Below are 14,523 nucleotides of genomic sequence, written 5' to 3' on the forward strand. Positions count from 1 at the left end.
CGTGGTTCGTATTTCCTGCCGTTGAGGTTAGACCTCGATCGCTTAGAGACTGCTGGTGGAGCCCCACCAGCGAGAGATGATGGACCACGCTTCATTGCAGGTCATCTGCCCTGATGCCACCTACTCCGACCAAGGGACCTCCCCACGGGCGCCACCCAGCCGCAGCAATAGCCACCTGGCAGGATGGCCATTGCCGGGAGTCTTGATGCCCCAGAGAGATGGGCATCTACTCCTTGGCATACGTGGGGAGTTAACGGCGCAGGCATCAGTAGAGCGATCCCTGTGTTGTCAGGGGGCTACAACCAACAGGGCACATGGCGGCCCCACCACAACGGACTGGCTACTGTGCTGGATCTTAGGTGCAATAAAGTCCAAGGTCGTCGTCGCAGTTAAAAGCAACACTGCAAAGTGCAGCGTGGTAATCGTACCCAAGAGATGGAAAACGAGTGGGACACCATTGCAATGACGAAAAAGCCAGCTAAAGGTCTCAATGCACGATGGAGACAGTGCACCATGTAAGGCGCCCTTCCCCAATTGGCTCGCTCTTCGGAATAATTTAGAAAGATGGAGGTCAAACCCGAGAGGGGACCATCACATAAGGCCGAAACATTTGAGACTCCTTTTAGTCACCCCTTACGACAGGCAGGAATACCGCGGGCCTATTCTAACCACCGAACCCGCAGGGGGGGATTGAAGGACGTCTTTGAAGTAATTCACAAGCATGCTTGTAGATTTGTTACTAGTTGATACAATTACTGAGCGAATGTTATACAGATGCTTCGTAAACTCAAATGGGAATCTCTGGAGGGAAGATGGTTTTCTTTTCACAGGACACTATTGAGAAAATTTAGAGAACTGGCATTTTAAGTTGACTGCAGAATGATTGTACCACCGTCGTCATACATTCTCCGTAAGGGCCACAAAAATAAGAGAAATTACAGCTCATACAGAGGGAAAAAAGACAGCTGTTTTTCCTCTCTTTATTTGCAAGTGGAGCAGGAAAGGAAATGGTATGGTACAGGGTGCCTTCTGCCATGCACCATAAGGTTGCTTGCAGAGTCCATATGTAGATGGCAGTCTGTTTAGGCAGAAAATCAAGTGCATATTCTTTATGGGTATTGATGGGAAGGATAGGTGGTTCACAGTTAAGACAGTGATTAGAGACTAGAAGCAGCTATCAAATAAACAGGGTAGATGGCTGCAGGTTACGTCTCACATCAGCACTGATGTTATCTGTAATTTTTTAATTATTTGACAAATTATATTCAGGCAAAATATTTCTAGCATAACATTTAAAACATTTTATTATAGTTATCATTAATGTTGAGTATGTATCACCACACTAGAACTGGCAATGTGCAATGACTGTTTCCTCTTTCACATTTTTGGAAGAGGCGGCAACAAAAAAAACAAACTGAAAAGGAATCAATGACCTGGCTCTGATGGCATCCCCACTGAAGTTCTACAAGCCCTTCATTTGAAAATAACTTAATATTTATGCCAACTCTACAATGTATTGTTTACTGCTTATTGCAAGAAAGCAAATGTCATAATCTTGAAAAAGGGTGAGGACAAGGATCCCCTAGCTCCAAAGTACTACAGACCAATTTGCCATCTCAGTACCTTAGGGAAGGTCCTGGATAACGTGCTATGTGGTAGACCACAGGAAAAAAGATTTCTTCATGGAATGAATTCGAAACAGAATGGTTTCAGAAATGGAAAGTCAGCAGAAGATGCTGTAAATGATGTGATATGACTTGTGAGAAACGATCCACATAAATATGTTGTAGCCATAATGATGGAAATAGCTATGGCATTCGATCATTTATAGACGCCAGAAATTTTTGAGCACCTGATAAACTTGGACTGCCCACAAGCGTTATACAACTGCTTTACGAACTATAGTGAAAACAGAGAAGCAACACTGTTGCACCCAGGAGAGACCCTAATAAAAGAAATTTCACAAGGCTACCCACAAGGATCCATAAGTAGCCCTGTTTTCTGGAATCTAGTGCTCGACCCGTATTAGGAAGGCTACAAGACAATGAAGAGGTTGTAGGAGTAGTGGCACATGTCAACGACATATAACCCTTGTGAATGGAAGCTCCAGGAACAGCCTGGAAGATGGAGGTAACACAGTCCTTTTGGTGCCAAAGAGTCAAATTGTATGTCACGCCTGAGAAGACCACGTACATGCTGTTAAATGGGAATATTTTAGGAGACCTGATCATGAAATTAAGCAAAAGGTCCATGAAAAGAAATTTGTCACTAGATACTTAGGTATCCTTTTGGACAAACAACAAAATTATGGTGCACATATTGAAAAAACGAGAGAGAGAGAGAGAGAGAGAGAGAGAGAGAGAGAGAGAGAGAGAGAGAGAGAGAGCAAAGAACATGATGAACAAAATTATTAGTCTCGCCAGTTACAATTGAAAGCTGCAATGCAAACCATAAGAATGTATCATCATGCTACCTCAACTGGGATCATTGGATACTGTTTCAGTGCTTCGGCCCAAATGCTTTTGCTCATGACACCAGCACAAATAATTAACAGAGTACAATGTGGAATACTTCTTTGGTTGGCGGGAGCTATGGCACTGTGTCAGTTGAGATACCGCAAGTAATACTTGGAATGTGTCCACTCAATTTCCAGTTATGGAAAAAGCAGCAACCTATTGGCTGAAGGAAGAAGCGCTGAATTTAATAGGAATACACGCCACAAACAAGCAGCAAATTCAAAATCAGGTTTTCCATCTACGGCAGAAATGATAGAAAGATGCCCAAATAGTGAGGTGCATCTATTGTTCTCAGCCAAATAAAAAACTGAGACTGGGACTGAAGCATCTCAATCCCCAAAGAGGCCTGACACACTTCTTGACTGGCCACAGCCCCTAAGCTGCTTACTGGCACTGAACTGGTAGAAGACAGGTCTCTGAGTGTGCCTATGGTGATGAAGGTATGCCAGAACATACTATCTGGAGATATCTACTGTACGCTGATACTGATCGGCAGCAACTGAATTGGAACCAAAGACTCAATGTCAAGGAGATATCGTGTAGCGAAAGAGAATAGCAGATCTTGTACACCACTGCTGACATTACTTCAGGAAATGCCTGGGTAGCACATTAGCACATCAATCAACCACCGTCTACTACACTACGAGAGGTTGTGACAGGAGATCGAGAAACAATGCAGCCAAGACAGCTGAGGTCAACAGCGGTGGCAAAAGAACTGGGAACACGATATGCACAGACATCGTAACAACATAAGAGAGAAATGCAGCTGTGAGCTGTGTCTCACAACCCATGAAATCAGAATCCGGGTTACAGGCTAGTGTGTGGCTATGCCTGTTACAGGCAACAACAATGCTTTCTTGGTAGAGGGGAATCCTCGTGCCTCACCACCCAAGCAACCAGAACCTGGGTGACATGGGCTAGTGCATGGCTACACTTGTTACAGGCAACAACGATGCTCTCTTGGAACTGGGCAATCACTCCCTGCGACAAGGGAGCCAGCAAACAATGGAAGAGGCTGATTTTTGCGTAAGATTTATTCTGGAAATTGCATAAAAACAAGTGGTATGCATATTACTGCATCATTTAAGGTCAAGATGCGATGTCATGTGATCTAACTCAAACAGAATGTTTGTCTCAGATACAACCACAACACCCTCCAAAAGTACAGGAACCCAGTAGGGCACACCCATTGAATTTTGAACAATGGAGTGTATCGTGGAATCATGTATATTGCACAATTTGTATAAGAAATAATACAGCCTGTGTTTAAATTACAGGTAACAGGCTACAATGGAATGGAATACATAAATAAAATAAATAAATGAAAGTCTCTTTCACACTCTGATGGAGACAATTCATGGAACAGCTTTCTACTAAATTTGGATCTCTGTGGGATAGACAATAAATCATTTCAACTACGTAGTTTCCAAGCTTTTCTGATTCTTATTTTATAATAATATGCATCTAGCACCTAAAAGCTGAATCTAAAAAATGTCTGCTAATGTCAACACATTCTTAAGAATGTAGTTTTCTTGCTCAGTAACAGTAAAAAATACTCAAAGATAGAATAATGTTTCAAGACACACTTAATTTTATAGACGTTGGTGAACTCAGCCGTGAGCTAAGTAAGGATGGCCACTAACCTCAGGGGCAGACGGGTAAGGCCGTGTACAACGTGTGCGACAGGAGCGAGCGGCAGCGCCTGACAGCTTCAGGCGACAAAACACAACAGCAGGTGTAGTTACAGAAGTGTCCTATGTGAGCGACATCTGTGTCGCTGCCTGTCTCTCGCTGCAACTGGCGATGTTTGAATTCAAACATGTTTGAATCTTGTCGCTGCAGCACGCGTGACAGCCATGTGTTTTCTCGGCAAAGCAGTGGAATGGATGTGACGGCAGCTATGAATTACTTAACATCTGATTTTAAGAAAACTATTCGGTGAAAACATTTGATTCTAGCGCAACATATAGCTTGATATCTTTAAACGATACAGGTGTGAATTTATTTTCGTTATTCATCATAGCTACTGTGCTGCATGAAATTGAGTACATGGCTGCCCGAAATTTTTAAGAATTTGCAGAGGTAAAATCACATTGTGTAGACTTTCCGTATAGTTCATCTCTTTTCATTCTTGAGGTATTGGTTGTTATATCCACGGACGGGTCATTCGTGGCCTGTCCGAACCTTTCCTACGCTTCGAGAATCAAGTGGTCGTAAAAATCGCCGTACCTCATAAAAGACTCAAGATATCGAAACAACGAATTCTGGACATGACAGTACGCAGAAAGGACTATTTTATCATATGATTAACACTTGATACGTTTTTGTAAACGCATGAGCAGAGCAAAAACAAGACTCCCTATAACTTACACCATGACTTCTAGTTTGGCATGAAAATATTTAACTGTTTGAAAGTAATCAGGGTAATTAACGAAAACTTAATTAATAAGCTGGGGAAAATTTGAAATATTTAACAAAAAGCTGCTGTAAGTAAAGTGTCAAAAATTTCATTGCTTCAAGACCTAGCTATTTTGCACATAAAAAGATACATTCGTGCAGTATTTAAATGTCAAAAAGGCTTCCTTCGAATCAAGTACGTTAGGAAGGCAAACCTGGAGTCAGTATGATCGTGCTTTCTGAATAAAACTTGAAATTAAAAAAATGAAAGAAGTTAGTCACATATTTTATGAAATGATTTGTGTAAAAGAAATAAGCAGATCAGAGAAACATTCTACATGCCTTTTAATGATGCTCGAAATCATGGACAGAAAATGAGGTGCACCAAATTTTACCCTAATATTTTTTGTTTCATACTTTTAGACAAATCATTACACAAAACATTTCACTTTCTTTTAAAAAATTTTGTAAGCTTTACTTTTACAGAAAATTTAGAGTAATTGAAACGCTTGGCCTTAACACTGAATGCTGATGAATTACGTTCAGAACATCGAATATCGTAAAATTTCATGGTTCATAGTAATTTATTAGGAAGTAAATGTGTGTGATATACTGGGATAGGTGTGACGATCAAGTTCTTTGGCAAGACCTTAAAAATATACTTAGCGATGTAGTGTAAACAGTATACATAAAACTTAGTATACAGAATTGTAACCGAGTCAGTAAAAATATAAGAACTGCTCGTTATCGAACCCAGAACCTTTAACAAACACGTAATCATGAACTGTATACGCTACCTCTAAACCACAGCTAGCTTTTGTTCAGTGGTATCAATCTGTGTACCTATGTTTGTATTTAGCGTAGTTAGTCATGTAGTAGTCATTCCTCTGCATTTATTGGTTGTTAAAAGTTCTTGATCATGCAAAATAACATTCGTATTTAATTTATTGATGAGACAGTTGAATGCTCCTCTGCTCATTCACGTGTATTCGAAGAATTTGTCTGGTGATCTTCGTAGTTGATGATATTTATGAAATTCTCCATGGAGATTCCTCCTTTTGTAAATTTCATGCACAGCATTCCTTTTTGCTTTATTTTCTAGAATAAACCTAATGCTGTAACCTGCTCTCCAGCTACAGTATTCTACAGGTTAGTGACACCGTTTTACAGAAACAGTTGGTTGGCTCTAAGCAGCCATCTTGTAGCACGACATGGTCGCTCCCACGCAGGACACCCACGCTTTTCGCCCGATGCTGCTGCTTGTTGCTGGCTGGAGTGTCGCGTGTCCAGAAGTCACTCGCTGTCGCTCGCTTCTGTCGCTCACATAGGACACGGCCTAAGTAGCACGGTTACTGCAGTGTTGAAGGATGAAGGATGTGAGGGGAGTGTTTTATTGTTTGTCTTCCAGTGCTGACAACACAGTGGCCTGCGCAATTCATATTGATCAGCTAATATGGATGTACCATGGAGTTGGGAAGAATGAGCATTACAGAGACACTCGTCAAATGCAGCACTTATTTGTAGAAAGGAACATTAAATTAATTCAGGCTGTCATAATACAATGAAGTGCATAGAATAAAAATGACATTCAAAACATTTAGTAAGCTTTTGTGATCCTGTAGTATATTGCACAACACATTTAAATAAAAATACAGTTACTGTTATTAATCAATTAATCATCTGATCATACAGGTGACAGAATAGCACTTTCTCAGTTAATTACACTGTCACAACTTTGGGGTCACTGAGGCTGACAGCAATCTGGAATGAGAACAGTCAACATGAAATGTTCCAACTGGTGTTGGCTTAAAAATCAATACATCAGGGCCAGCGGCTATTGCAGGCTTACTACTGTTAGTCTGTGGGGGGATCATTATGTACTTATTTATGTATGTTAGCAATCTATATTAGGATCGGTACATATTGTGTGGGCCAAGGTGCTTCCCCACAATGTAAATATTGACTCTTGAGCAAAAACGTTTGATGATCACTGTTCTATACCACTGCCAACACAACTACCAGCTGTTGTCGTACAGGAGCCCATCCCTACTGCATGTACACTCAATAAGAATATTATTCGAGTGACCTCCACCATCAAACAAGTGAAAAATTTGAAAGCTGATGGCTTCTAGTACGGTATATCACGAAATGTTCTGTACAAATTAAGTTGGTTGGTTGATTTGGGGGGGAGGGGGCCAAACAGTGAGGTCATTGGTCCAATCAAGTTAGGGAAGGATGGGGAAGGAAGTTGGCCGTGCCCTTCCAAAGGAACCACCCTGGCATTTGCCTGAAGAGATTTACTCCTGAATGCAAATCCAGTGTGCTAACCACTGTGCCATCTCACTTGGTAGAAATTGTTCCTGCACTTAATTAACCCCTCTGACACACAGAGAGAATGTGAGGAAGATTATTAGTGTCACAAGAACTCTATGCAGAAAAGCATTCCACACATAAGATGTGATATAAATAGCATCATGTGACAAGTTAAAGGTACCTGAATTTTTCCACGGCACCTACCACAGTGAGGAAGATTACATGGCATAATAATTTTTACATTTAGTACATCAAGCAGAAACATTGTGGAGATCATAAACATTTCATGTTGTAGGAACCTCTCTTTCCAAAGTTTTTGAGCTCTCCTTATCTCAAAATAATACTTTCATTGTTTTTTATGCACAACACGCTTTTCTGGTACTTATTGTAAATATGAGATTCGCATCATTCTCACTATATATGACCATGCTTCAAGAAGTGTAATTAAACTCTACACTGCTTTCACATCCTGAAAAATTACTATTTATTGGTCTTTCAAAGCTTCAGCTGATGCTCTTTGTCCAAATTCTGTTGGAGAGTATCAAAGCCTTTCATAAATTTGTCAGCTGGCATACAGAAAATAAAATAAAGCAATTGTGGGCCTTTTGCTACAGACTTTTTTCTACAAATATTATTGTATCTTTCCTTAATTCTCTTTCCTGGAGGCTACCATACTGGGAGTCCCATACTTAAAAAAACAACTGTGAAAATGGTTGTCCTATAACACATGAATGCAGTACAAAATGTAAGCATATTAATAAACTTTTTTCTGATTGTGGTCATGATAATATTCAGCATATGAAGATGACATCTTTTGGCAATTAAGGTTACTAAACAGCACACACAACAATAGTGAATAACACCTAATCTTCCAAAGTACAATTGAAGACTGTGACAATAAACACATCCATATCAGTAACTGTAAGAGGTGGCATCTGCAACAAACCTTATAAAATCTTCCATGTACAAGTTCTGACTTCTTTTTCTTCCTGTTAGTAATTTTCTTGTTTGAGAGTTCAAGGTCCTCATCACAAACTTTTACAGAAACTCCACTCTGAAAGGAGAAATGTTATATCCAATTATAACAGAATATGTATTTTGTAAATTGTGAATATTAATACAAGCACATGCGCGCGCGCGCGCGCGCACACACACACACACACACACACACACACACACACACACACACACACACACACACACACACACCACCACAGTAATTGGAAAAACAATAGATTTGATGTCAAACAATTTACACATTGTAAGAGACAACATCCACATTTCTTTCACACGTGGAACACGCAGAAACAAAACATGATACACACACTTATCCTTTTTACAGGAGTGAAAGTATTTTTTTTTTTATTTTTACCTCCACAGCATGAATACTACTGGATCCACATGCTTTCATTCCCATACTTTAGAAAACACATCACAGTGCTATTCAGGAAAATGCCAGTGCTGTTCTCATGTATAAAATTTCTGGTCTGATTAAAGATAATATTTCCTAGCTCTTGGATTTTCAATTACAAATCTATTTATACCTCAAATGAATGAATTTACTGTGTCTTTGCCTCTAAATGTTACTAATTTTCTTTGAAAGCAAGAAAGTATGGGGATCATTCATGAAAATGGACTTTGGAACCACGAATATGTATTGTATCAACTAACTATATGAATACTGAAAATCTGAAAACTAGATAATCCATCACAGCATTTGTAAATCTTCTAAGACCTGCATTCCGTTGACAATACTAGAGATGGTATCACAAGTGAGACTAGAAGAACTGGAAGAAAAGGAAACAAATAATCAATTTAGTGTGGAGAATTATGAGTAGAGCACTCAACAAGGGGACACACAAGTGTCCTATATGCGGTCTCCTTTACAGATGAATCACACTTTCCTAAAATTCTACCAATAAACCGAAATTGACCATTCACCTTCCCTACTCAAATCCTCCTATGCTCACTCCATTTCACATCACTTTGAAATGTCATGCATAAATATTTAATCGATGTGACTGTATCGAGCAGCACACTACTAATGCTGTACTCCAACATTACGAGTTCATTTTTCCCACCCATTTGCTATTAACTTACATTTTATATGTTTAAAGTTACCTTCCATTAATCACACAAACTAGAAATTTTGTCCAAGTCATCTTGTATCCTCCTACAGTAACTCAATGATGGCAACATCCTACACACAACAGCATTATCAGCACACAGATCTGACTGCTGCTTACCCTGTCTACAATATCATTCATGCATATACAAAATAACAACAATTCTATCACACTTCCCTGGGGCACTCCTGATGATACCATTGTCTGCGATAAACACTTGCTGTCAAGAACAACATACTGGGTTCTGTTACTTGAGAAGTCTTCAAGCCACTCACATACCTGAGAACCTGTTCAATATACTTGTACCTTCATTGACAGACTGCAGTGTGGTACGGCGTCATATGCTTTACAGCACTGTCTCCTGGACACATTGTAATGAAGAAGACCACTACAGTGTGCCGTAACTGCTCACTGAGTCTATATTCCAGCATCAGTGTCATAAAGGAGTGTGACTACAATATAAGTTAAATATTTATTTGACACTACCATAGTGAAGCCATAGCCACAGACCATAAAATTTTTCTTTTAAAAAAGAGGTTAAATTACCGGTTTCAACGAACTAAATTGTTATTTTCAAATGTAAAACATCAGTTGGAGAATATATAATGGAACTGTGAACACAATTACAACAACAGTTACGAAAAATAATGAGACCAGGCAACCGAGGCAATGGTGGCACAATCAAGTCACCACAAGTTATGCCCATCCAACTGCTGGACAAGCATAGGCATAGCTCTTAGTTACTTGATTGTGCCACCGTTGCTGCAGTTGCCTGGTCTCATTATTTTACATAATAGCTGTCAGATGTATGGTCACAATTCCCATTATATATTCTCCAACTGATGTTTTACATTTGAAAATGACGATGTAGTTCATTGAAACTGGTAAAGCTCACTGATAGCTACACCCTGTCTTTTCCCAGTCTTTAAACTACCTTATGCTGAGTGGCCAGTCCCATCTGGCTCTATAGTCATGATGAGGAGATTAGTGTTTAACGTCCCATCGACAACAAGGTCATTAGAGACGGAGTGCAAGCTCGGGTGAGGGAAGGATGGGGAAGGAAATCGGCCGTGCCATTTCAAAGCAACCATCCCGGCATTTGCCTGAAGCGATTTAGGGAAATCAAGGAAAACCTAAATCAGGATGGCCGGAGACGGGATTGAACCGTCGTCCTCCCGAATGCGAGTCCAGTGTGCTAACCACTGCGCCACCTTGCTCGGTGCGCTATAGTCATGATGACCACAGACCATGTAATGTCCAGCTTTTTGTGCATGACTGGAAGACCTTTGGCAACATGCTCCACAAGTTCATTCATTTCCACCAAATAGGTAATATGATACGTTACTATCACACCCTAGGGCAGAAAAGGGGAAGAAATTAAAACTTTCTTACATTCACACTAGCACAGCCACAGGTAACACAGGTGCAGAGGTGGTGCCATAGCTATGCAGCAACTGGTAATTTGGTTGCTTATGTGAGCACACATTGCTCCAGCTTGTATTTAGGTTTTGCAGAGTGGTGTATAGTGGCACTGAAAGGAAAATGACCCATAAGAACAAAAATGGTTAGTCATGAGAAAATTATAAAGTAAGTAATTTTTTTATTATTTAAAACGCCAGTATCATATGATATATAGGACTTCAGAAATATTTATAACTAACATCTGAACAAACACTGTCTGACATAAGTAGTGAAGCACACAGAAGACATGGTCAAATGCCTATTTGACTTGGTATATGTATGGATCATTGACAGGTATGTATATGATTTGAGTTGCAATTCTGTCACAGGTATAATGATCACCAGATGCATCAATGTTGTTCATGTTTAGTGTTGTTACTTGTCCTAGTAATAAACATAAGGGGGCAAGAACTGTGTCAAATGATGAGTGATCACTGCAAAGGACAAGGAGATGCCATGTATTCAGATCAAACAGTGTTATCAGCACCTGGCAGTTTGAAACAGGCTTCAATGAAGGTCTTCATTTGGCCAGCTGGTTGAATCATGCAATATCTATATTCATCAGGGATTCAGTTGTGACCATAGCTCAAGGTAGGACTGTACGGGAACATGAGGGCAGGCATACTTCGCATCAAAGGAGGATCATGTACTGTGCGAGAAGCACACCATAACCCCATCACAGCTGCACTTGCCGTCCAAGAAGAAATAATGGATTCCCTACAACATTCTGTGTCATCGCACATCACTGGACAGAGATTAGTGGCAACCAGGCTAGGGAATTAGTGCCCTGTGTGTGTGCTGCTGTTAAGACAAGAACACAAATTGCCAAATTTGGAGTAACGCTGTGACTGGAGAACATGTATTGCTGATGAATGGCATCACATTGAGTTCAGTGAAGAATTGCATTTCTGCGCTACCCCAGATGAGCATTGTTGGCAAGTATGGTGGCAACCTGGAGAGAGGTCTCATTTTTTCAATGTTTTGGTGTTATTTAGCATTAAGGTGCAGAGAGCAATTACATATGGCTTCAACGTACAGATAGCATTGATTGAGGGAATCCTGATGGCACAACAGTATGTCACAGACATTCTGTGTACTCATCTAAATCTACATGGATACTCTGCAAACCACACTTAAGTGCCTGGCAAAGGGTTCATCCAACCACATTAATAATTCTCTATTATTCCAATCTCTAACAGCGCATGGAAAAAACAAAACACCAATATCTTTCCCTGCGAGCTGTGATTTCCCTTATTTTATTATGATGATCACTTCTCCATATGTAGGTCGATGCCAACAAAGTATTTTCACATTCGGAGGAGGAAGTTGGTGATTGAAATTTCTTAAGAAGATTCTGGGGCAACGAAAAACACTTTTGTTTTAATTATGTCCACCCCAAATCTGGTACCATGTCCGTGACACTCTCTCCCATATTTTGGGATAATACAAAATGTGCTGCTCTTCTTCGAATTTTCTCAATGTACTCCATTAATCCTATCTGGTAAGGATCCCAGACCGTGCAGCAGTACTCCAAAAGAGGAAGGACAAGCATAATGTAGGCAGTCTCTTTAGTAGATTTGTTACATTTTCTAAGTGTTCGTTCAATAAAACGCAGTCTTTGGTTTGCCTTCCCCACAACATTTTCTGTGTGTTCTTTCCAATTTAAGTTGTTCATAATTGTAATTACCAGGTATTTAGTTGTATTAATTGTGGTGCCTCTCATGCGACAACATCGTGGTTCCATTTTTCAACAGGATAAAGCTTATCTACATATGGCAAGTGTGTTTATGAACTGACGGCATAATACTGAGGTACTCTTGTGGCTAGCAAGATACCTAGATCTGTCGTTCATAGCACATGTGGGACCAGCTCAGATGTTAACTCCATACTAGTGCCACTAAGCACAACATCAAGCACCAGTTACAACAGTTGTGGGCTGACTTAGGAGAGGATACAACAGCTTTATGACACACTTTCCCACAGAATCACTGCATGCGTCTAGGCCAGAAGGGGTGAGATGTGGGCTCATACTGACAAGTTCTTTGTTCATTTGACTCAATACTGCAATCACTGAAATAACAACATGCACTTTCAACCTGTGAAGTTTCATTTAGTTTCCTCCTTCCCTTCCAAGTGCTTAAATTTTATTTGTCGTGCAGTGTATGTTCTAGAATGTCTCGATAGTTAACTGCAAGCATTGCACATAATGTAGTATCACATATCCTTACTGAAACATACTATGGCAGTACATTTATGGTGGTTGCACTTTACCACACTACATACAGTACAAAAGAAATGGATCTTGGTACATAATGCATAGATTTCACTCACGATTGCTCATTTTATGAGCCTGTGATGGGCAACAGGGACACCACATTTCCATAAGGAAGAAGCTGATAAGGAAAACGTAAATTGTTATTAAATACAAGGTGAAATGATGTTCTCACTTCCTCATGAAAATTATAATGCATGCGAAGTAATAGGCTACTATTCTATACAGACAACAACGATTGTACAAAATACTGGCTGCAGTGTGTTGTCACATACTTCAAACAGATTCAAATCTGCCTGTAAGCATGGATGGTGGTCCACCTCAACCTCACTGTATAACATGTCATGGTGAGTGTACACGCAATACAACATGCAGACAATAATCCAGATAAAAGGATGCAAAAAGTGGGAAGTGAAACAGATGCAAGTGATATGTCTGTGATACATTTTATTTGCTTGTGCACAACACGAACAACTTTCAAAGTGGTACAGCAACCAAGCAAGGCTGATATCCACTCACAGACAGAAATTTGCACATAGTTACTTCACAGATCATTATCATACCACCCCCCCCTCCACCCCCCCCCCCCACACACACACACACACACACACACACACACACACACACACACACACACACACACAAAAAACATTTGTTACAAATGTAGACACAAATGGAATTCTAAACTAATTTACAAGTATTCACAGACACTTATAAAATAAAAGCATAAAAACAGGTGAACCTAGTTTTTCACAAAAACTGAAGCTGCGGGTGAATTAAAAAATAAGGAAAAGTGGGGCAGGATGAAACTTGCATTGATGTGGCAGAAATTAAATTTTTGAGAAGCACACATGGATATACTTTGTTCGATACATGGAAAACTATTGATGTTAGCAAAGAAAACAATATAGTACCACCACTTTATGAAATAAAAAATTCAGCACAAATGCTGACAGTATTTGCTAAGGCTGATTTGATATGGATTAGTAGCAGTAATTCCTCAAATCAAATGATTATATTCAAAATGAGTATGAAAAAGGCACCAGAACAAGCTGCCATAGTCTCATTTTCCAGGAAAATAAAAATGTAGGACTTGTGGAAAAGGGGGGGAGAGGGGGGGGGGGGGGCAGGGTAGGGTGGAGAACAGAAAAAGTTGTATCAGATACGAGACTGGGAACTGAAATCTAATACCTCCAACTTGGGAACAGAAAAATAAAAATCTAGTTTTTGACCTGTCAGGATAGCCCTACACATTAGCACCCCGCTTTCTGGATTAAGGGGAGCGTGCCAGCCACAGACTGAATTCGCCCATCAGATTAACGAAGAGGGCTGGTGTGCTAGCTAACCTAAATGTGGTTTTTACACAGTTTTTCACACCTGACTAGGTGAATACCAGGTCGGTACTCATGGACCACCTCAGTTACATGATTTGCAAACA

At 40.1% G+C, this 14,523-nt stretch overlaps 1 protein-coding gene across 2 annotated transcripts in view; it reads right to left on the minus strand.

The window, feature by feature from the left end:
• The window catches only part of LOC124721898 (G patch domain-containing protein 4), a 61,829-nt gene that overhangs the window by 28,609 nt on the left and 18,697 nt on the right, over nt 1-14,523 (minus strand). For both annotated transcript variants that reach the window (XM_047247051.1, XM_047247052.1), the window contains exon 3: nt 8,173-8,280. In XM_047247051.1, coding sequence (XP_047103007.1) covers nt 8,173-8,280 — 108 coding nt within the window. The remainder of the gene's footprint in view (nt 1-8,172; nt 8,281-14,523) is intronic.

The sequence above is a fragment of the Schistocerca piceifrons genome, chromosome X (genome assembly GCF_021461385.2).
Source record: "Schistocerca piceifrons isolate TAMUIC-IGC-003096 chromosome X, iqSchPice1.1, whole genome shotgun sequence".
Taxonomy (NCBI): Eukaryota; Metazoa; Arthropoda; class Insecta; order Orthoptera; family Acrididae; genus Schistocerca; species Schistocerca piceifrons.